We start from the raw sequence: 21,495 nt of genomic DNA, 5'->3' as shown, positions 1-21,495 counted from the left end.
GTTGTTGTTTCATCCAAAAAAATTATTTTTTAAACCCACAAGATGAATTTTCGACCATTAAAGATACAGTTTCAATAAAATATATACATTTTCCGCCAAAGAAATTAATTTTTAATCACAGTGATGAATTTTCAACCAAAAATATGTATTTTTGACTAAATAGTGGTTTTTTCAACCCAAAAGATGAGTTTTCTATGAAAAAAATCGAATTTTTAACTTAATATTGATTTTTTCCTACCAAAGAAATGAATTCTTAACAAAAAGCAGAATATTTAAATTTTTTACAAAACGGAATATATATTTTTTAACGAAAAACATTACGTTTATATTAAAAAAGGTAAATTTTCTCCGAAAAAATAGAATAGTTAGAGTGAATTTTCAACTAAAAAAATTAATTTCCCATCAAAAATAAGTCTTAAATTTTCAATTAGTAAAATAAAATTTCAATAAAAAAAGAAAGGAATCTAACAAAATAGTTGAATTATCACCTAAAACTAGTAAATTTTCTACTAAAAATAGAATTTATATATTTTCACAAACCTTAATTTTCAATAAAATCAAAGTAAAATTTCAACCAAATAGTAAAGTTTTCAATCAAGAAGACTAAATTTTTATCACATTTCAAGTTAAAATAATTAATTCTAAATAAGAAAAAAAATTTTTTCAACCAATAAGACGAATTTTCTACCAAAATAGACAAATTTTTAACAGTACATAAATTTTCAACCAAAAAGAGGAATCAGTCAACAAAAAGCTTAAATAAAATCATGTTTTTTTAAATTTAAAATTCAACTTTTTTTTTGAAAATGTAACTGTTTTTTTGCAAATAAGTTTTTTTATCATTTTTAGAATATTTTTTTAACTGAAAATATAACAATTCTAAATGAATATTCCATCATTTTAGTTAAAAATTAACCACTTTAGATAAAAAATTTGTTGTGAAAAATGACTTTTGTGATCAAAATTAAATTATTCGATTTTTGGTTGAAAACTGCTTTTTTTAGTTCAAAATTCAACTATTTAGTTGACAATTAATTTATTTTGTTGAAAAATCATCTTTGTTGGTATAAATTAATTTTCTTGCTTGGAAATTCAAGTATTCGAGTTAAATATTTATAATTTGAGTTGAAAATTAATTTCTTTGATTGAAATCTTGTCTTTTTTTTGGTGGAAAATTAATTTTTTTACATTAAAATTAAAAAATTTAATTTTATGGTTGAAAAGTGATAATTTTTAGTTCAAAATCCATCTGTTTCGTTGAAAATTGATTTTTTTCAGTTGAAAATGCATCTTTTTGGTTGGAAATTCATTTTTTTTGTTTGTTAAAAATAAAACTATTTGGTTGAAACTTAAATTATTTTGTGAAAAAATGATCTTTTTAGTTTAAAATTCTCGATTCTCGTCAAAAATAAAACCAGCTTGTTCAAATTTAAACTCTTTTGTTCAAAATGCATCAGTTTGATTGAAAATAAAATTTTCCTAGCTAGAAATTTAGCTATTCCATTTTTGGTTGAAAATCGATCATTTTTTAGTAAAAATTTTTAATATTTGGTTAATAACTGATCGTTTTTAGTTCAAAATTCAACTATATGGTTGAAAATTTGTCTGTTTAGTTCAAAAGTCAAATATTTCGTTGAAAATTCATGTATTTTGTTAAAAAATCATCTTTTTGGCAGAAAATTAATTTTCTTGTTTGAAAATTCAGGTATTTTAGGTCAAGATTCATAGTTTTTTTTTAATATTCATATTTTTAGTTGAAAATAAAACTACTTGCTTGAAATTTAAACTTTTTTTAAATCAAACATTAATCTTTTTAGTTGAAAATTCATCACTTTTGTTGAATTTTTTTATAGCTACTTACATTTTTGAAGAAAAAGTTCAATGTTCCATTAAAAAAAAAGGATTGTTTTCAGTTCAAAATTCAACTAAATTTTAAGTGTAAGATCAAATAAAAATTTGTTTAAAATATTATTTAAATTCATGGACTTTAGAGACAAATTCAAGAAGTTATTAGTAACGTTTTTAGTATAACAAAATTTATACTCGAACAAATCCTCACCGATCGATCTGGAAATTTAAAAATATATTTAAAAGTGCTTTCCCCAGCGACTTACGTAGAATTTTTTTATATTGCATATATTTTTTTGTTTATAAACAATTTTCTAACGGTTTTTTAAATGAAACTAAATTTTTTTTCAAAATGCACCTTAAAAAATTAAAATTTATTTTAAAAAATCGTTACAAATCTGTTTATAAAAAATAAACTATCCGTTTTTTTAAAATGGAATATTAAACTTTTACTTAGAAAATTTCAGTAGTCAGAAAAAAATTCAAACAAAATGATGCATTTTCGACTAAAATGATGAATCTTCAACTGAAATAGATGAATTTTAAACCGAAAAGATGAATTTTCAAACAAGAAGAATTTTCTACCAAAAAAAAAAAGATTTTTCAACAAAGTACATTAATTTGCAGCGAAATATTTGACTTTTGAACTAAAAAAGACAAATTTTCAACTACATAATTGAATTTTGAAACAAAAAAGATCACTTTTAAACCAAATATTAACAAATTTTACTAAAAAATTATCGATTTTTACCATGAATGAAAAAGCTTTATTTTCAGTCAGGAAAATTTTATTTTCAACCAAACTTATGCATTTTAAACAATAGCGTTTAAATTTGAACAAGTTGGTTTTATTTTGAATGAGAATCATGAATTTTAAACTAAAATGATCAATTTTTCACAAAATAGTTTAACCTTCAACCAAAATGGTTTTATTTTTAACAAAAAAGATTAGTTTTTAACTAAAAATTATGATTTTTTAAATAAGATAATTTAATTTTCAACCAAAAAGATGAATTTTCAAAGAAAAAATACGATTAACTTTCAACTAAAATTATGAGTATTAACTTTTAACTAAAGAGTTTAACTTTGAACGAATACATTTTATTTTCCAACCAAACAGATGTATTTTCAACTGAAACAAATCAATTTTAAACTAAACATATGGATTTTGAACTAAAAATTAAACATTTTTCAACCAAAAATTCAATTGTTGAATTTTTAGATAAAAAAATTAATTTCCCACCGAAAAAAATTACAATTTTTCAATCAAAGCCATTAATTTTCAACTAAAATTGTAAATATTAACTCGAATACTTTTATTTTCCCAAAAATAATAAATTTAATAATTTAATTTTATTACAAAATTGATTTTTCACGACGAATTTTTTATCTAAACTGATGAATTTTCAACTAAAATTATGAATCTTTAACAGGAATAGTTGAATTTAAAATTTAAAAAATGCATTTATTTAAACTTCTTTGTTACTAATTTCTTTTTTTGGTTGAAAATTCCTTTAAAATTTCAATTATTTGGTTAAATATTCATGTACTGTTAAAAATTTGTCTATTTTGGTAGAAAAATTCATCTTTTTTTTGAAAACTAAATTTTTCTTATTTAGAACTAATTAATTTAACTGAAAATTTGATAAAAATGTAATCTTCTTGGTTGAAAACTTTACTATTTGGCTGAAAATTTACTTTTATTTTATTGAAAATTAATGTTTTTATTGAAAATATAATTATTATATTTTTAGTAGAAAATTTATTTGTTTTTGGCGAAAATTTAACTATTGTGTTGAAGATTCCTTTCTTTTTTTATTGAAAATTTATCTTACTAACTGAAAATTTAAGTATTTTATTTTTTATAGGAAATTTAGAAAATGTACCTTTTTCAATAGAAACGTATTTTTTTCATTAAAAAATGTATCTTATGTTTTGTAGAAAATTTAAATATTCTATTTTTTGTTAAGAATTCATTTTTTTGGTAGGAAAAAAATAAATATTAAGTTAAAAATTCGATTTTTTCATAGAAAACTGATCTTTTGGGTTGAAAAAGCCACTGTTTGGTCCAAAATTCATATTTTTCTTTGAAAATTCATCACTGTGATTAAAAATTAATTTCTTGGGCTGAAAATAAGTTTGAATATTTATATATTTTATTGAAACTGTATCTTTATTAGTAGAAAATTCATTTTTTGGATTTCAAATTGAATTATTTTGTTGAAAATTCCTTTTTTTTGGATAAACATTTATTTTTCTAAAATCAACTATTCTAATTTTGTTTGAAAATTGTTCCTTTTAAGATGAAAATTAATTTCCTTTGTTAAAGATGAGTCTTTTTTGTTATAAAGCTAATCTTTTGAGTTGAAAATTTATCATTTTAGTTAAAAATTCAACTGAAACCGCTTCAAATTCCTAAGTTTTAAAGTTTAAATATTTGCATTTTTAAGACGATAGATGATTTTGCTTAAACTAGATTAATCCTTAACTAAATTGTTAGATTTTCAAATTTAAAAAAGAAAAATTTTCAACTAAATAGTTGTATTTTAAACTAAAAATATCAATTCGTTCAATTTAAACTAAACAAAAACTGTTTAATTTTCAGTTTAAAAAATTAATTCGCCACAAAAAACTTAATTTTTCAACCAGATTGATTAATTTTCAAATAAAATTATAAATCTTCTTCAGGAATAGAATTGTTTAAGTTTTAGATTAAAAAATTAGTTTTCCACAGAAAAAAATACGATTTTTCAATCGGAGCCATTAATTTTCAACTAAAATTATGAATATTTAATTCGAATACTTGAATTTTCAAGCAAGAAGATAAATTTCCATACGAGAGAATTAATTTATACTAACAAAGACGATATTTCAAGAAAATAAATTATTTATGAAAAAAAAATTTTCAATCAAAAATGGAAGTTAAATTTTTAATAAAAAATATTAATTTTCAACTGAATCGATGCATTTTTAACTAAAATCATGAATCTTTACCGGGATAGTTGACTTTTAAAATAAAATAAAAGATCAATTTTCAACCAAAGAGTTGAATTTTAAATTAAAAAAGATGATTTCAAACCAAGAAGATTATCATCTAGAATAGTTAAATTTTAAATAAAAAAAATATGATTTTATTTTCAAAAGTGCACCTTAAAAAAAAAAGCGCCAACAGAGAAATGCTGCGCAGTCGCCATTTTGTCATTAGCGAATTAAAAAAAAAATGTTCTCTATACTTTATTATTATTAGTATTATAAATTCCAATTTACAAAATTTCGATTCTTCTCTTTATTGAGCAAAAAAAAAAAAAATGCCCGAAATATAACTATTTTTTCAAATAGTAGTGCTTTGAGATTTGCAATTTATCTCTGTAATTGCAGATTTTGTAACGAACCTGGAACTTATCCAAGCCAAAGTACCAATCCTCAAGTTCCACGATGTGTTCAACAACATAGATATCGATCTAAATTGCAACAATTCGGTCGGCATTAGAAATACGCACTTAATGTACTGTTATTCGCAAAGTGAGTCTACCACAGTTTGTATTTGTCTCTTTCAATTTCCATATTTTCATAAATTTTTAATTGTTTTTATTTCTCTTGTTCTAAAATATTTTTAGTCGACTGGAGAGTGCGACCTCTGGTTCTCGTTGTGAAGCTCTGGGCACAGTGTCAAAACATTAACAACGCAAAGAACATGACCATATCGAGTTACTCTCTGGCGCTCATGGTCATACACTTTTTGCAATGTTAGTTCACTTTTTTCCCCCCTCATTTTAAACTATTCTAAGTTGTAATTTTAAAAAGTTTAATTATTATTTTTTTTTTTACGCATATTAGCATATTGGCATATTTGATTTGAAGGGTGAATAATAATTGCTGGGAATTTAGGTGGAACTATTCCGGCCGTCTTGCCATGCCTGCAATCGATTTTCAAACACAAGTTCGATCCTCTCTCCGACATCCACTCGATCGACATCCACGAAAACTTGAACATACCAATCAATGTTATGCCGCCACCCAATCATCTGAGTCTCGGTGAACTTTTAGTTCAATTCTTCAAATACTACGTCTCCTTCGAGTAAGTTTTCACCTTTTTTCTTTTTTCTTCTTTTTTTTTAATTTTTGAAATATTTTCACACCCTGGAAAATGTTTTGCGATATCTGTGGACATTTTTCAAGCTTTTTTGAATTTGTTTTTTTTTTATGAAAGCTTTGCTGCAAACTTTGGAAAATATTTGAAATTCTTCGCAAATATTTAAAATCTTTTTAAAATCCTTACATTCAATCCTTAAATTCTTCTTAAATTTTTGTAAAATATCTGAAATTCATGTAAAATTTTTGAAATTCTTTAAAAAATTTTCGAAATCTTTTGAAATCTAAATTATTGAGCAAATCGCTGAAGTTTTTGTGAAATATTTGATATTTCAAAAAGAAATTCAAATTTCCTAAACTTTTGGGAATCTTTATAAAATATTAAAATTTTTGTTCAATCTTCTGAAATCTTTGTAAAATCTTGAAATTTTTATAAATCTTCTAAAATATTGTGAAATTTTTTTAATTCTTAGAAATCTTTCAAATCGCTAGAAGTCTTGAAATTTGTCAATCTTTGGTGATTTTTTTTGTGAAAGCTTTGCAAATTTTGGAAATTCTTCTCAAATCTTTGAAATATTTAAAATCTTTTTGAAATATTTCAGAAGCTTTGAAAACTTTCCAAAATCTTCTGAAATGTTTACAAAATCGCGACAGTTTTTGTTAAATATTTAAAATGAAATATATAATTTCTTAAAATTTAAGAAATCTTTGTAAAGTCTCGAAAATGTTTTGCGATATCTGTGGACATTTTTTAAGCTTTTTTGAATTTGTTTTTTTTTTTGTGAAAGCTTTGCAGCAAACTTTGGAAAATATTTGAAATTCTTCGCAAATCTTTAAAATCTTTTTAAAATCCTTACATTCAATCCTTAAATTCTTCTTCAATTTTTGTAAAATATCTGAAATTCATGTAAAATTTTTGAAATTCTTTAAAAAATTTTCGAAATCTTTTGAAATCTAAATTATTGAGCAAATCGCTGAAGTTTTTGTGAAATATTTGATATTTCAAAAATAAATTCAAATTTCCTAAACTTTTGGGAATCTTTATAAAATATTAAAATTTTTGTTCAATCTTCTGAAATCTTTGTAAAATCTTGAAATTTTTGTTAAATCTTCTGAAATATTGTGAAATTTTTTAAATCCTTTGTAATCTTTGAAATTTTTTAAATACTTGTAAAGACTTTTGATATCTTTGAAATATTACAAAATCTTTGAAAATTTTGCAAAATCTTTTGAAATCTTTAGAAAATCGCTGCAGTTTTTTTGAAATTTTTAAAATGAAAAGAAAAAAATTAATTTCTTAAAATTTAGGAAATCTTTGTAAAGTCTTGAATTTTTTTTTAATCTTCTGAAATGTTGTGAAATTTTTTTAATCCGTAAAAATCTTTGAAATCTTGAAAAATTTTCAATCTTTGTTAAATATTTGTGAAATCTTTGAAAATTTTGTAAAATGTTTCAAATTCTTGTAAAATGTTGAATTCTTTAGAAATCCTTGTGAAATCTTTTAAATCGTTTGATTTTTTTTAAAGTTCGTAAAATATTCTGAAATATTAAAGATTACTTTGTAATCTTTGACATTTTTTAAATCCTTGTAAAATCTTTTGAAATTATTCAAAATCTTTGCAAACTTTGTCAAATTTTTGAAATTCTTCTCAAATCTTTAAAAACTTTTTGAAACCTTTGAAGTCGTTCGAATTTTTTTAAACTTTGCGAAGTCTCTTGAAATATTTTCATAATCTACTGAAATCTTGAAAAAATCGCTGAAGTTTTTCTCAAATATTTGATTTTTTTTTTAATTTCAAATTTCTTAAAATTTGTGAAAAAATTTTAAATGCTTAGAAATCATTGAAATCGCTAGAAATCTTTGGAATTTTTCAATGTTTGTTGAATTTTTTTGTGAAAGCTTTGCAAACTTTGTAAAATTTTTGAAAGTCTCGTAAAATCTTGAAATCTTTAGAAATTCTTATGAAATCTTTGAAGCCTTTTGAATTTTTTGGTTTAAACTTTATGAAATCTTCTGAAATATTTTGTAATCTTTAAAATTTGTATAATCCTCATTAAATTTTTGTAAATCTTTCAAAATCTTCTGAAATATTTACAAAATCGCTGCAATTTTCTTGAAATATTTAAAATTAAAAAAATTAATTTTGTAAAATTTTGAAAATCTTTATAAAGTCTTGAAATTTTTGTTAAATCTTCTGAAATATTGTAATGCTTCACAAATCTTTGAATTCTTTTAAATCTTTTTGAAATCCTTGAAGTCGTTTAAATTGTTCAATTTGTGTTGAATATTTGTGAAATCTTTGCAAACTTTGTAAAAATCTTTGAAATTCATGTAAAATTTTTTAAATCCTTTTAAACTATTTAAAATATTTTTGAAGTTTTCGCGAACTTTGTAAAATGTTTGAAATTCTTCTTAAATCCTTGACATTTTTTAAGTCTTTGAAATCTTTGAAAATCTTTGTAATTTTTTGTTGAATATTTGTGAAATCTTTGAAAACTTTGTAAAATATCTGAAATTGAAGAAAATGTTTATAATCTTTTTAAAATCTTTTTGAAATGTTTGTAAAATATCGAAAATTCATGTAAAATTTTTGAAATCCTTTAAAAAATTTTCAAAATCTTTTGAAATCTAAATTATTAAGCAAATCGCTGAAGTTTTTGTGAAATAATTGATATTTCAAAAAGAAATTCAAATTTCTTAAACTTTTGGGAATCTTTATAAAATCTTGAAATTTTTGTTCAATCTTCTGAAATCTTTGTAAAATCTTGAAATTTTTTTAATTCTTAGAAATATTTCAAATCGCTATAAGTCTGGAAATTTTTCAATCTTTGGCGATTTTTTTTGTGAAAGCTTTGCAAATTTTGGAACTTCTTCTCAAATCTTTGAAATATTTAAAATCTTTTTGAAATCTTTGAAGACGTTTGAATTTTTTTTAAACCTTGTGAAATCTTTTGAAAACTTTCCAAAATCTTCTGAAATGTTTAGAAAGTCGCGGTAGTTTTTGTGAAATATTTAAAATTAAAACATTTAATTTCTTAAAATTTAAGAATTCTTTGTAAAGTCTTGAAATTTTGGTTAAATCTTCTGAAATATTGTGAAATTTTTTAAATCCTTAGAAATCTTTGAAATCTTGAAAATTTTCAATCTTTGTTAAATATTTATTTAAACTTTCTGAAATCTTCTGAAATATTTTGTAATCTTAGAAATTTTTTAAATCCTTGTAAAATCTTTTTAAATCTTTCAAAATTTTTGAAAACTTTGCAAAATCTTCTGGAATCTTTAGAAAAATCGCTGCAGTTTTAGTGAAATATTCGAAAAGAAATTAATTTCTTAAATTTTGGAAATCTTTGTAGAGTTTCGAAATTTTTGTTAAATCTTCTGAAATATTGCAAAAAATTTGAAATCCTCAGAAATCTTGAAATTTTTCAATCTTTGAAAATTTCGTAAAATGTTTAAAATTCTTGTAAAATATTGAAATCTTTACAAATCCTTGTGAAATCTTTTAAATTATTCGAATTTTTTTAAACTTTGTGAAATCTTTTGAAATATTTTGTAACCTTTGAAATTTTTAAAATATTTGTAAAGGCTTTTGATATCTTTGAAATACTGCAAAATCTTTGAAAATTTTGTAAAATCTTTTGAAATCTTTAGAATATCGCTGAAGTTTTTGTGAAATATGAAAAATTTTTGTTTAAGTTTGAAATTTCCCAAAATTCTGGAAATCGTTGTAAAGTCTTGAAATTTTTGTTAAATCTTCTGAAATATTGTGCAATTTTTTAAATCCTTAGAAATCTTTGAAATCGCTAGAAATTTTGAAATTTAACAATCTTTGTTTAATATTTGTGAAATCTTTGCAAACTTTGTAAAATTTTTGGAAATTCTTCTCAAATCTTGGAAATCTTTAGAAATCCTTGTGAAATTTTTGAACTCCTTTGAATTTTTTTTTGAACCTTCTGAAATCTTCGGAAATATTTTGTTATCTTTGAAATTTGTAAAATACTTGTAAAACCTTTTGAAATCTTTCATAATTTTGTTTAAAAATTAATTGCTTTCACTGAAAGATTGTATATTTTTCTGCGGAAAACTAATTTTTTTATCTAAAAATTAAACAATTCAATTTTTGGTAGAAGACTGACCATTTTTAGTTCAAAATTCAAACATTTAGTTGAAAATTAATCTTTTTGGTTGAAAATAAAATGGTTTAGTTCAAAGTTAAACTCTTTGGTTAAAAATTAATTTTTTTGGTGTAAAATTCATCTATTCCAGAAGAATATTAATAATTTTCGTTGAAAATTAATCACTTTAGTTGAAAAGTTGTGTTTATTGATAAAAATCAATTTTTCAAACTAAAAATTAAACATTTTTTGTTAATTTTAAATTGAACAAATAGTTTTTTTTTTAATTTTGAAATCTAATAATGGAGAATTTATCTTTTTTGTTTATTTTTTTGAAAATTTATCTAAAATTTAACTATTAGATAGAAAATTGCATTGAAAATTAAAATATTTGGTTTCATATTTGAAATCTTTGGACATTCTTACGAAATCTTTGAAATCCTTGCAAAATCTTTTAAAAAATTGAAATCCTTGAAATACTTAGAAACTTTGCAAAATCTTCTGAAACACTTTGAAATTTTTGATATTCTTAAAAAAAATGTAATCTTAAATTTTTCAATCTTTATTGAATATTCGTAAAATTTTTGGAAACTTTGTAAACGGTTTGAGATTCTTCTCAAATCTCTGAAATTTGTTAAAAATCCTTTAAAACGTTTGAAATCTTTTGAATTTTGTGTAAATTTTTGAAACCGGGAAATGATAGTGAATTTACTTTTTCCCGGGAATTTTACAAATTTTTAGAAAAAAATTCTGTCCCAAGTTTGATTTCAACCGTTTTTTAAATGATCTGTTGAATTTTTATCTTTTTCATATTTTATTTAAAAATTAAACTATTTGTTTGAAAATGTATGTAATTTGTGGAAAATTCGTCTTTTTTGTAAAAAAATAATCATTATGATTAAAAATTCACCTTTTTTAATTGAAAATTCACGTATTTTATTTAAAAAATCTTTTTGTTTAAAAATTCTTCTCTTCGCTTTATGCATTCCAGTTCAAGAATTATCATTTTAGTTGAAAATAAAATTACTTGGTTGCTGGCTAAATTTTTTTATTAAAAATTAATTTTATTGGACAAAGATTTATCGTTTTAATAAAAAATGTATTTGTTTGGTTAAAAAATGAGCTATTTGATTGAAAACCTGTTTTTTCATTGGATGAAAAGGAAGTTTTTTTTACCAAAAATTTAACTACTGTGTTGAAAATTTGTTACTTTTTAGATCGGAAATAATTATTTTTCTTAAACTGAAAATGTAACTATTTTATTCCAGTTACGTATACCACAATTTTAGTTAAAAATTCATCTCTTTGGTTGGAAATTTATGTTTTTACCAAAAAATTAATTATTGAATTTTTGGTTGTAAAATGGTCTTTTTCAGTTGAAAATTCAACTTTTTGGTTTAAAATTCTGGTATTCCAGTCGAAGATTCAACATATTGTTTGAAAATTCATTAGCTATGTTGAAAATTAGTTTTTTAACTAATAATGTAACTAATGCATTTTCTGTTAAAAATTTTTTTTTTGATTTCAAAAATCAACTAATTGGTTGAATATTTGTCCTTCTTAATTAAAAATTTAACTATTTCGTTAAAAAATCATTTACTTTGTTGACAAGTTTTATTTTTTGTAGTAGAAAATTAAACTTATTGTTTAAAAAAACATATTTTTTTTGTATGAAATTCAACTAGTTGAAAATTAATTTTTCAAATAAAAGTTTAACTGCTTCATTTTCTGTTAAAAATTAATATTTTTTAGAGCAAAATTTAAATAGTTCTTTTGAACAAATTAGTTGAAATTTTAATAAAAAAAATTTTCAGTCAACAAGGAAAAAAATATTTCAATTTAATATTGTAGAATTTTCAAACAAGAAGAATAATTTTCTACTAAAAAGATAAAGTTTTAACAGAATACAGAAATTTTCTACCATAAAGTTGCATTTTTAACAACAAAAAAATAAATAAATTTGCAAGAAAAATAAAAAAAAACTCTTTTTGTACATCACATAAAAGATCCATTTTTACCAAAAAATTAGGTAGTTAAATTTTAATTTAAGAAAATTAATTTTGGAATAAACGAAAATAATTTTCAATTAAACTGTTTAGTTCTTACTAAATAATTTCAAAAAAGCGATTGAATTTTTAAGAAAAAATATTATTTTCAACCAATCGGACGAATTTTCAACAAAATAGTTAAAATTTCAGGTAGAGGAAATTAATTTTTAACCAAAAAATATCGTATTTTTAGCTAAACTTTAAACGCAAAAGGATGACTTCAATTAAAAATGTCATCGTTGATATTTCAATATAAAATGATTTTAATTTAAAACAACAAATTTTTTCATTTTTAACCCAAAAATTGAATTTATAACAAAAAAGAATTTTTATTTGTTTCGTTACAATTTTTAACTATTTCGTTAAAAAATTATTTTATCTGCTTAAAAACTTATTTCTTTAACTGAAAATTATACTATTCTTTTGATTTTCTTTTTTTTTTATTTGCAAATTCAACTATTGGTTAGAAAATTCCATGAGAAAATGAAAAGTGTGATTGAAAATTTATACATTTGATCAGAAATGATTTTTTAAATATAGAAAACTAATCTTTTTGCTTACAATTTTTTAAAATAAAGATGCATAATTTTAGTTAAATTTAATTTATTTCGTTAAAAACAAAAATTAATTCCTTTCTTTAAAAATATAAAAAATTATATTGGAAAGTTCGCTTTTTTTAAATGATTTTTAAACTAAAAATGTAGGTGTTCCATTATTGCCAGAAAATAGTTCTTTTTCAGTTTAAAACTCACTTATTTATTGGAAAACTCGTATTTTTTAGTTGAAAATTTAATTATTCAGGTGGAAATATCAACTATTACACTGTTTGTTGATAATTAATTTTTGTTAATCAAAGATTCATAAGTTCTGTTGAAAATTAAACTATTTTGCTAAAATTCGCTTTTTCTCGGTTGAAAATTAACAATTTTAACTAAAAATGTAATAATAAAATTTTCCATGAATAAAATTATTTTTTGGGAAAAAGTGTGTTAAAATTAATTTTCGTTTTAAAAATGCTAGTTTTAGCCAGTACGCGATATCAGTGAGGCTAGCGAAGAAGGTGCCAATAGAAGAGTGTCGATGGGCGCGATCTTACAAAAACGACCCCCACCAGTGGAAATTTCTCTGCATCGAAGGTAATAGATATATTTTACAATTAAGAATTTTATTGCTCTTCTATTTTCAATTTGTCAAATTTTCTTGTTAATTTATGTGAAATGTTTGAAAACTTTATAAAATCTTTGAAATTATTGTAAAATTTTTTAAATTTGTTTGAAATCTTTCAATGGCTTTAAAATTTGTTAAATCTTTGAGAATTTTGTGAAATCTTTAGAAATCTTTTTAAAACGAAATTTTCTGTAAATTTCAGAAATGTCTTAAACTGTTGTGAAATGTTTTGAAATTTTTATCATATTTTCAAATCTTTTTTGAACATTTGTGAAATATTTACAAACTTTGTAAAATTATCTGAAATCTTTGAAATATTTAGAAATATCTGAATTTTTTATGAAATCTTTTGAGATTTTTAAGAAATTCTGTAATGTTTTTTGATTATTTATAAAATGATCGAAAACTGTGTAAAGATTTTTAAATTGTTCTCAAATCTTTTCAATTTCTGTGAAATCTTTTGAAATCTTTGCAAAACTTTCCAAATTTTTATTTAACCTTTGAAATCTTTTAAAATATCATTTTTTTCAAGGATTAAAAATTTTTTTAACATTTTTTAATGGAATTTTCTGTAACATTTTGAAATTTTTTAAATCCTTAGAAATTTTGGAAATCCAAAATTGTTATATTTTTCAATCGTTGTTGAATATTCGTGAAATTTTTTGAAAATATTGTAAAATCTTGAAGCGTTTGTTAAATCTTCTGAAATATTGTAAAATTTTGGAAATCTTGGAAATTTTTTAATCTTTAAAATACTTTGAAGTCTGAAAACTTTTACTGTGAAATCTTTCAAAACTTTGTAAAATTTTTCTGAAGTCTAAAGTTATTTAAAATCTTTACAAGTATTCGCACATCTTTGAAATTTTCCTGAAATCCCTAACATTATTTAAAATCTGTAAAAATTGTGTGAAATATTTTGAAATCTTGAAATGAAAATCTTTCGCGAATCTTAAATCCTTAGAATTCTTTGGAAATTCTGATGAAATTTTTTTAATTCTTGTAAAATATTTTAAAAAATAAATCATTGAAATCTTTAGAAACTTTGCAAAATATTCTGAAATATTTGAAATATTTAAAAATCTCTGAAATGTTTATGAAATCTTGTTTGATTATTTATAAAATTATTGAGAACTGTGTAAAATGTTTGAAATTGCTATCAAGTCTTTGTAATTTTTGGGAAATCTTTGAAAACTTTGCTAAATTCTAATAATTTTTCGAAATCTTTCAAAAAATCTTGGAGATTTTTTAAATGGAATCTGCTGAAACATTTTGAAATTTTTGAAATCCTCAGGCATTTTTTTTTAATCTTTGAAATTTTTCCATCTTTGTTGAATATTAGTGAAATCTTTGTTAACTTTGTAAAAATTTGGAAATTCTTCTCAAATATATGAAATTTATGAGAAATCCTTAAAATCTTTTGACTTTTTTTTTAAGTTTGCGAAATCTTCTGCAATATTTTTGTTTAATCTTTAAAAACTTTTAAATTCTTGTAAAATCTTTAAAATCTTATGAAATCCTTGAAAAAATGGTAAAATCTTAAAACTTTTGTGAAATCTTTGCAAACTTTGTCAAATATTTGAAATTATTTTGCAATTTTTTAAATCTTCAAAATTCTCGTAAAATATCTGAAATTCGTGTACAATTGTGGAAATCCTTTAAAAATATTAAAAGTCTTTCAGTCTTTCTGTTGAATATTTGTGAAATTTTTGCAAACTTTGTCAAAATGTTTGAAATTCATGTAAATTTTTTGAAATCCGTTTAAAATCTTTTGAAATCTTTCAAAACCTACGAAATCCTTTTAAAATCTTTAAAATATTTTTGAAGTTTTTGCAAACTGTGTAAAATGTTTGTAATTCTTCTTAAATCCTTGAAATTTTTTTAATCTTGGAAATTCTTTGTAAAATATCTGAAATTCATTGAAAAATTTTGAAATCTTTTTAAAAACTTTTAAATCTTTTGAAATCTTTGTAAAATATCTGAAATTTAGTAAAATTTTAAAATCTTTAAAATATTTTTGAAATATTTACAAACTTTATAAAATGATTCAAATTCTTTTTAAATTTTTGTAAAATTTCTGAATTTCATGTAAAATTTTTGAAATCCTTTTAAAATCTTTTGAAATCTTTGAAATAGTTCAAAATCTTTGTAACTTTTTTGATTTTTTTTTTGAAATTTTTCAATCGTCTTTCAATATTTGTGATATCTTTGAAACTTTGTAAAATATCAGAAATTCAGTAAAATTTTTGAAATTTTAAAATCTTTTTGAAATGTTTGTCAACTTTATAAAATGTTTCAAATTCTTTTTAAATTTGTATAAAATATCTGAAATTTTTAAAATCCTTTTAAAATCTTTGAAAATCTTTGTAATTTTTTTGATTTTTTTTTAAGTCTTTGAATATTTGTGCATTTTTTGAAAACTTTGTAAAATATCTGAAATTCAGTAAAAAAATTTAAATCCTCAGAAATCTTTGAAATTTTTCAATTTCTGTTGAGCATTTGTGAAATCTTTGCAAACTTTGTACAAATGTTTGAAATTATTCTTAAATCCTTGAAATTTTTTAAATCATGGAAATCCTTGTAAAATTTTGGAAATCCTTTTAAAATCTTTGAATTCTTTTGAAATCTTCGAAAACTTTGCATATTCTTATGAAATATTGAGAATATCGCTAAGTTTTTGTGAAATATTTGAAATTTAAAAACGAGAGAAAAAATTTACTAAATTTTTAGAAATCTTTGTAAAATATTGAATTTGTTTTTTAAATCTTCGGAAATATTGAGACATTTTTTAAATCCTCAGGAATCTTTGAAATTTGTCAATTTCGGTTGAATATTTGTGAAATCTTTGCAAAATTTGTAAAAATGTTTGATATTTATGTAAAATTTTTTAAATCCTTTTAAAATCTCTTAAATCTTTTGAAAATTTTCTATCCTTGTTGCATATTTGGGAAATATTTGAAAAGTTTGTAAAATATTTGAAATTCAGTAAAATTTTTGAAATCGTTTTAAAAACTTGAAAATCTTTTGAAATCTTTGAAATCTTTCAAATTCTTCGTAACTTTTTTGAATTTTTGTTTTTGAAACTTTTAAATCTTTATTGAATATTTGTGAAATCTTTGAAAACTTTGTAAAATATCTGAAATTCAATAACAATTTTTTAATTCTCAGAAATCTTTGAAATCGTTAGAAATCTTTAAAATTTTTCAATTCTGTAGAATGTTTCTGAAATGTTTGCAAACTTTGTAAAATCTTTTTAAAATCTTTGAAAACTTTGCAAATTCTTCTGAAATATTGAGAAAATTGCTGAAGTTTTTGTGAAATATTTGAAATTAAAAAAAGAAATTCAAATTTCCTAAAATTTTGGGTAATCTTTTTAAAATCTTGAAATTTTTGTCAAATCTTCAGAAATATTGTGAAATTGGTTAAATCCTTAAAAATCCTTCACATCGCTAGAAATATTTAAAGTTTTTCAATTTTTGTGAAATATTTGTGAAATCTTTATTTTTCAAAATGTTTTAAATTCTTGTAAAATATTGAAACTTTAGAAATCCATATGAAATCTTCTAGACCTTCTTGAAATCTTTGAAAACTTTGCGAAATTCCTTAGAAATCTCATAAATTGTTGTGAAATACTTTGAATTTTTTCAATCTTTGTTCAATATTTGCGAAATCTTTGAAATATCTTTAAATCCTTGAAATCTTTGCAATTTTTGTGTAATAAACCAAATTTACTGATTTATTTGCTTTCAAATACATGAAAGTTTAAAATTATCTGATCCTTTGAAATCTTTCATATCTGTATAAATCTTGGACATTTTTTAATCTTTAAAATATTTTAAAGTCTGAAAATTTTCTGAAATCTGTGAAATATTTTGAAATCTTGAAATGAAAATCTATGGGGAATCTTAAATCCATAGAAATCTCTTGAAATTCTGATGAAATTTTTAAATCCTTGTAAAATATTAAAAAAAATAAATCAAATCATTTGATTTGGCTAGATTTTGTAAATCCAAGTTTCTTAAAATCACAGAGAATAAAATTCGAAACCTTTCGAAAATGAAGAAAAAAAAAGAAACGAAAAAAAAACCGTAATTTTGCAGAGCCCTTCGATCAGACGAACACAGCAAGGTCGGTCTACGATCCGGAAGTGTTTGTGAGGATCAAGCAGGTCTTCAAGCTGAGTTATCAGCGACTGACCGAGACCCGTAAGCTCTCAAGCATTTTCGTGAAACTCGAGGTGAAGTCGAAACCGTCCCTCGCGCCCACGTAACCTCGTGCTCTGACCTAGCACTGAGTAGGCATTAGTTAGCATAATTATTTATGTATTATGTATTCCTAAAACGCCTCGCCTCTACTTTCCGGAAAGTGTGCGTGCGTGCGTGCGTTTCTCAAAGTTTTACGACTGAAATAATCGATTAGGGCTCAACTTTGAGAAAAATCAATGCAAAAACCACAAAACAAAAAACGATGCTCGAGCTTCTTTTTCGAGCTTCTTTTCGTCCTCTACTTAATATCACAATCGAGTAGAGAAATCTCCTTTTTCAAGGAACTGCAAAAAAAAAAAAAACAAAAAAACGAAAAAATGCCTGCTCTCAAAGATGATTGATTACACCACTCAAAAGATTCTCGAATATCGTTCCGTCATTTCATGATAATGATGATGAACTCGAAAAGATAGATGCTCGGGTGATACTTTACATGTATGTACATATATATATATATATATCTCGGGTGATATCTCTAAAATCTGGTGCAATAGATTTTCTCCTGCGGCAACGTTAATCTAGTACAAAGTGTGAGGTAAATTAAAGGTGCTATTAGTTTCCAATGACTATTTAATTATAATCTCAAAGGGTGTGAACGAGTCGAGGATAACAGGATGACGGAAATATATATAGATAGATAGCTATAAATAAATGAATTAATAAATAAAGTATGAGGAGGAGAAGAAGAAAGAAAGAAAAAAAAAAGATAGTGCGAGTGAAAAAAAGTTGTGGAGTTGTTTGTTTTTGAGGTGAGAGTGCAAAATTTTCGGTATAATTTTTCTGTTGTTGTTTGTTGTCGTCGTCTTAACGCTCGTGAATGCTAGTGAATGTCTGTCCTTCAACGAAAAACGTAACAAGGTGCCTTCTCGTCATTTCTTTCCACGTCAAGCTAAAACTCCTCATTTCTAGCTAGAGAAAACAAAAAATAATGGTTGAAACAAACAAAAAAAAACACTCAAAAAATACAAAAGTAAGCTTAAAAATACTGACAAGACTATTACCAGAGACTAGATTAAAAAAAAACGAAAAAAAAAACAATATTGATTAGAGAGTAGCTTCAGTATTTCAACTGATGGCAAATAAAATAGAGATCGGTTTAGTCGCTACTACATCACATATCGCTTTGTGAAAATGATTGATTTTTCTCGTTAATTTCTCCAAGAAAAAGTATAATTAACTGTTTTTTATGTATAAATGAGTGTGTAGACAAATTTTAATATCTCGTTAATCCGTTGAAAAAGAATATTTAATGATAATTTTTTATTTATCTTTTTTTTTTCATCCAACTTGCGGCATTTTTCTTTGCTGTTAAAATTAATGAAGAGAGAGAGAAGAAGATACTCAATTGAAATAAAAATATAGAGAAAAAAAAATATTAAAAAAAGTTTTGCTGAGAGAAACGAAAGCCGTGTACAAAAAAAAAATGTCAAAAGCGTATTGTTAATTAAGTTTTTTTAGTATTATTTTCTTTATAGTGTGAATATGACGGATGTGTAAAAGCGATTATAATTATTAATATTACTGATGTTGGATGAGGAGAGAGAGAGAGAGAGAGGGGCCTCTTTAAGATCCGGCCGCTACTTATAATTCTGAAATTCAGGAAACGTTTTTGTGATTGTGAGGGAGAAAATTAAAACTTCGATCGTGGGTACGCTCGAATTATTTAAGAGCCATTCCCCCCATGATAATGTATATTTGCAAACAGAAAAATATGAGCCGACACGTTATTGTTCCCTTTAGCCGGTGCCAAAAAGTAAGTAGATGCTGCTCATTTAATTTTAGCAAAAAGAAAAAAAAAAGAAAAAAATTAGAGTTGATCCTACTAAAAATCAATAAAGGTCTGCTCGTGCTATTTGAAAAAAAAATAAATAAAATAGCAGTCTGCACATTCCTAAATCTCGAGAAAAAGTGTTTAAAATAATATATATATTTTTGTTTTTTTGATTGATTGCAATATTTATAAATTTGTATGTAAATAGGTATATATTAAGTGCGAGTGGAAATACTTTTTTATCTCACATTTCCGCTCACTAGTCCCTTGCTTTTTTTTTTTGTTTTTTTTTTTTTTTGTTTTTGATGAATTTAACGTGATAACAGAGCATTTATTGTTAAACATGAAATTAAAGAGAAAATGTGGCTGTGCAGGCAGTGTAAATGAACTCGAAAAGATAGATGCTCGGGTGATGATATCTCGGGTGAGGACGAAAAAATAAAATAAAAATAAAATTAAAAAAAAAAAGAAACTAAAGTCCAAGGACCTGCGTGATCGAAGACACTCTTGTGTTTCGCGCTTGGCATTCTGGTTGACGACTTTATTTATCTTTTATTCGCGTAATTTAACGAATCTGAAATTGCTCAATTTAAGAGTACGATGTAGTTTTTGCGCGCGCGGTTATATTTATTTTGTAGTCTTTTCTTCGGTGGATAATTCGATATTCGATTTTTGAAAAACAAATACTCGAAAGACGTCGCATATTTCGCGCAGGTCCGAACGACCTGTGATTTAATTGAAAAGGTGAATGTGTGAAAATTGCAATTTGAAAAAAGAAAAAAAGAAGACGAAACAACAACAAAAAAAGAAATATTGCACATTTTTGTAGTTTCTTGAATTGATAGGTGCTTTCAATTAATTTAAACTTTTCGTATTGATATTGATATTGTTTTATAATTGATATAATTATTGCTTGAGAATTTTCCGTTTTAATTGTAATTTTTTTTCTCCATAAATTTAGATTGATTTGAAATATTATTGAGGGAATATTTCGATTGCTTTCATCCGTTCACCTTTTTAATTGCGGATAGTCATAGTAAATTGACCCAAGTGCCAAATCGATTGTAAGAAGTATGCGTCTGAGAAAAAAACCAACATTTATTATGTGTATTTGTGTCTGTAAAGGAAAATAGATTGAAACTTAAGTTCCCTAGAAATCAAATTCTTGTACATAAGATAATTAATCAAAACTCTTTGTAACACGCCAACGTACATTTCAAATTTATGGCAATATTCAAAGAAAAGAAAAAAAATGCAATCAAAATGGAAATGCTAAATTTATAGGCGATAAGAGTATTATTTAATATCCTTTTGTATCTTTCATTTTGTTAAAAATAAATGCCATAAAGTTTAATATTGTGTATAGTTTTGTGATTATTTCCCTTGTGAGGTGTCACATTTATAGTTTACAGCTTACAGGACAACAAGAAGATTTATTTTCAACCCCAAAAGAAAAAAAATCAATAAAAAACAGGAATTTTTAATTAAGTAGTTGAATTTTCAGCCAAAAAACAGAATAATTTAACATGAAGTTTTTGAATTTAAACCAAACAGATACATTTTCAACAAAAAAAAAATAATTTACAACTAAAAATATTATTTTCCTACCAAAAAATACGATTTTTCAACAAAACACGAAATTTGTGATAAAAAAATTAATTTCTAGTCAAATATTTCCAATTAAAATATTAAAATTTTCAAACAATGAAATTAATTTTCAATGATTTGGCCAGTTTTTTAAACAAATTTTTCAATTTTAAATACAAAATTTAAGTTTCCACAAAAAGTGAAAAAGACTTTTACAATCAATTTTTAAAATTAAAATAAAAAATTAATTCTAAGCCAGGAAAGACGAATTTTCAACCAAACCCATAAATGTTCAATTAAAATAAACTAGTTTTTCACCAAAAATAAAATCTGAAGTTAATAAAATTAAATTTCATACAAAAAACAGACTTATGTCCTATAAATTATTAAAAAATTTTACCAAAGAAATGAATTTTTAAACGAAAAAATTAATTTAAAAAAAAATCAATTTTTAACTAAAAAAATTAATTTTCAGCAAAAATTAGAATAGTAAAATATTGATTTAAAAAAAATTTAAGTTCAGCCAAAAAATAGACCAATTTCCAATGGAAAGTATTTAAATTTTCAAACAAAGAAATTAATTTTCAGCCAAAAGACAAGAATT

General features: G+C 23.0%; 1 protein-coding gene across 9 annotated transcripts in view; it reads left to right on the top strand.

Moving 5' to 3' along the window:
* LOC117183036 (poly(A) RNA polymerase gld-2 homolog A-like) overlaps positions 1 to 20,654 on the top strand; it is a 49,721-nt gene extending 29,067 nt beyond the window's left edge. For all 9 annotated transcript variants that reach the window (XM_033376187.1, XM_033376180.1, XM_033376181.1 and 6 more), the window contains 5 exons: positions 5,227 to 5,370; positions 5,466 to 5,594; positions 5,737 to 5,926; positions 13,125 to 13,240; positions 17,369 to 20,654. In XM_033376187.1, coding sequence (XP_033232078.1) covers positions 5,227 to 5,370; positions 5,466 to 5,594; positions 5,737 to 5,926; positions 13,125 to 13,240; positions 17,369 to 17,538 — 749 coding nt within the window. In that variant the 3' untranslated portion in view covers positions 17,539 to 20,654. The remainder of the gene's footprint in view (positions 1 to 5,226; positions 5,371 to 5,465; positions 5,595 to 5,736; positions 5,927 to 13,124; positions 13,241 to 17,368) is intronic.
* The last annotated feature ends 841 nt before the right edge of the window (positions 20,655 to 21,495 follow it).

This window comes from Belonocnema kinseyi, chromosome 2 (assembly GCF_010883055.1).
Source record: "Belonocnema kinseyi isolate 2016_QV_RU_SX_M_011 chromosome 2, B_treatae_v1, whole genome shotgun sequence".
NCBI lineage: Eukaryota > Metazoa > Arthropoda > Insecta > Hymenoptera > Cynipidae > Belonocnema > Belonocnema kinseyi.
This window is presented reverse-complemented; position numbering and strand designations above follow the sequence as displayed.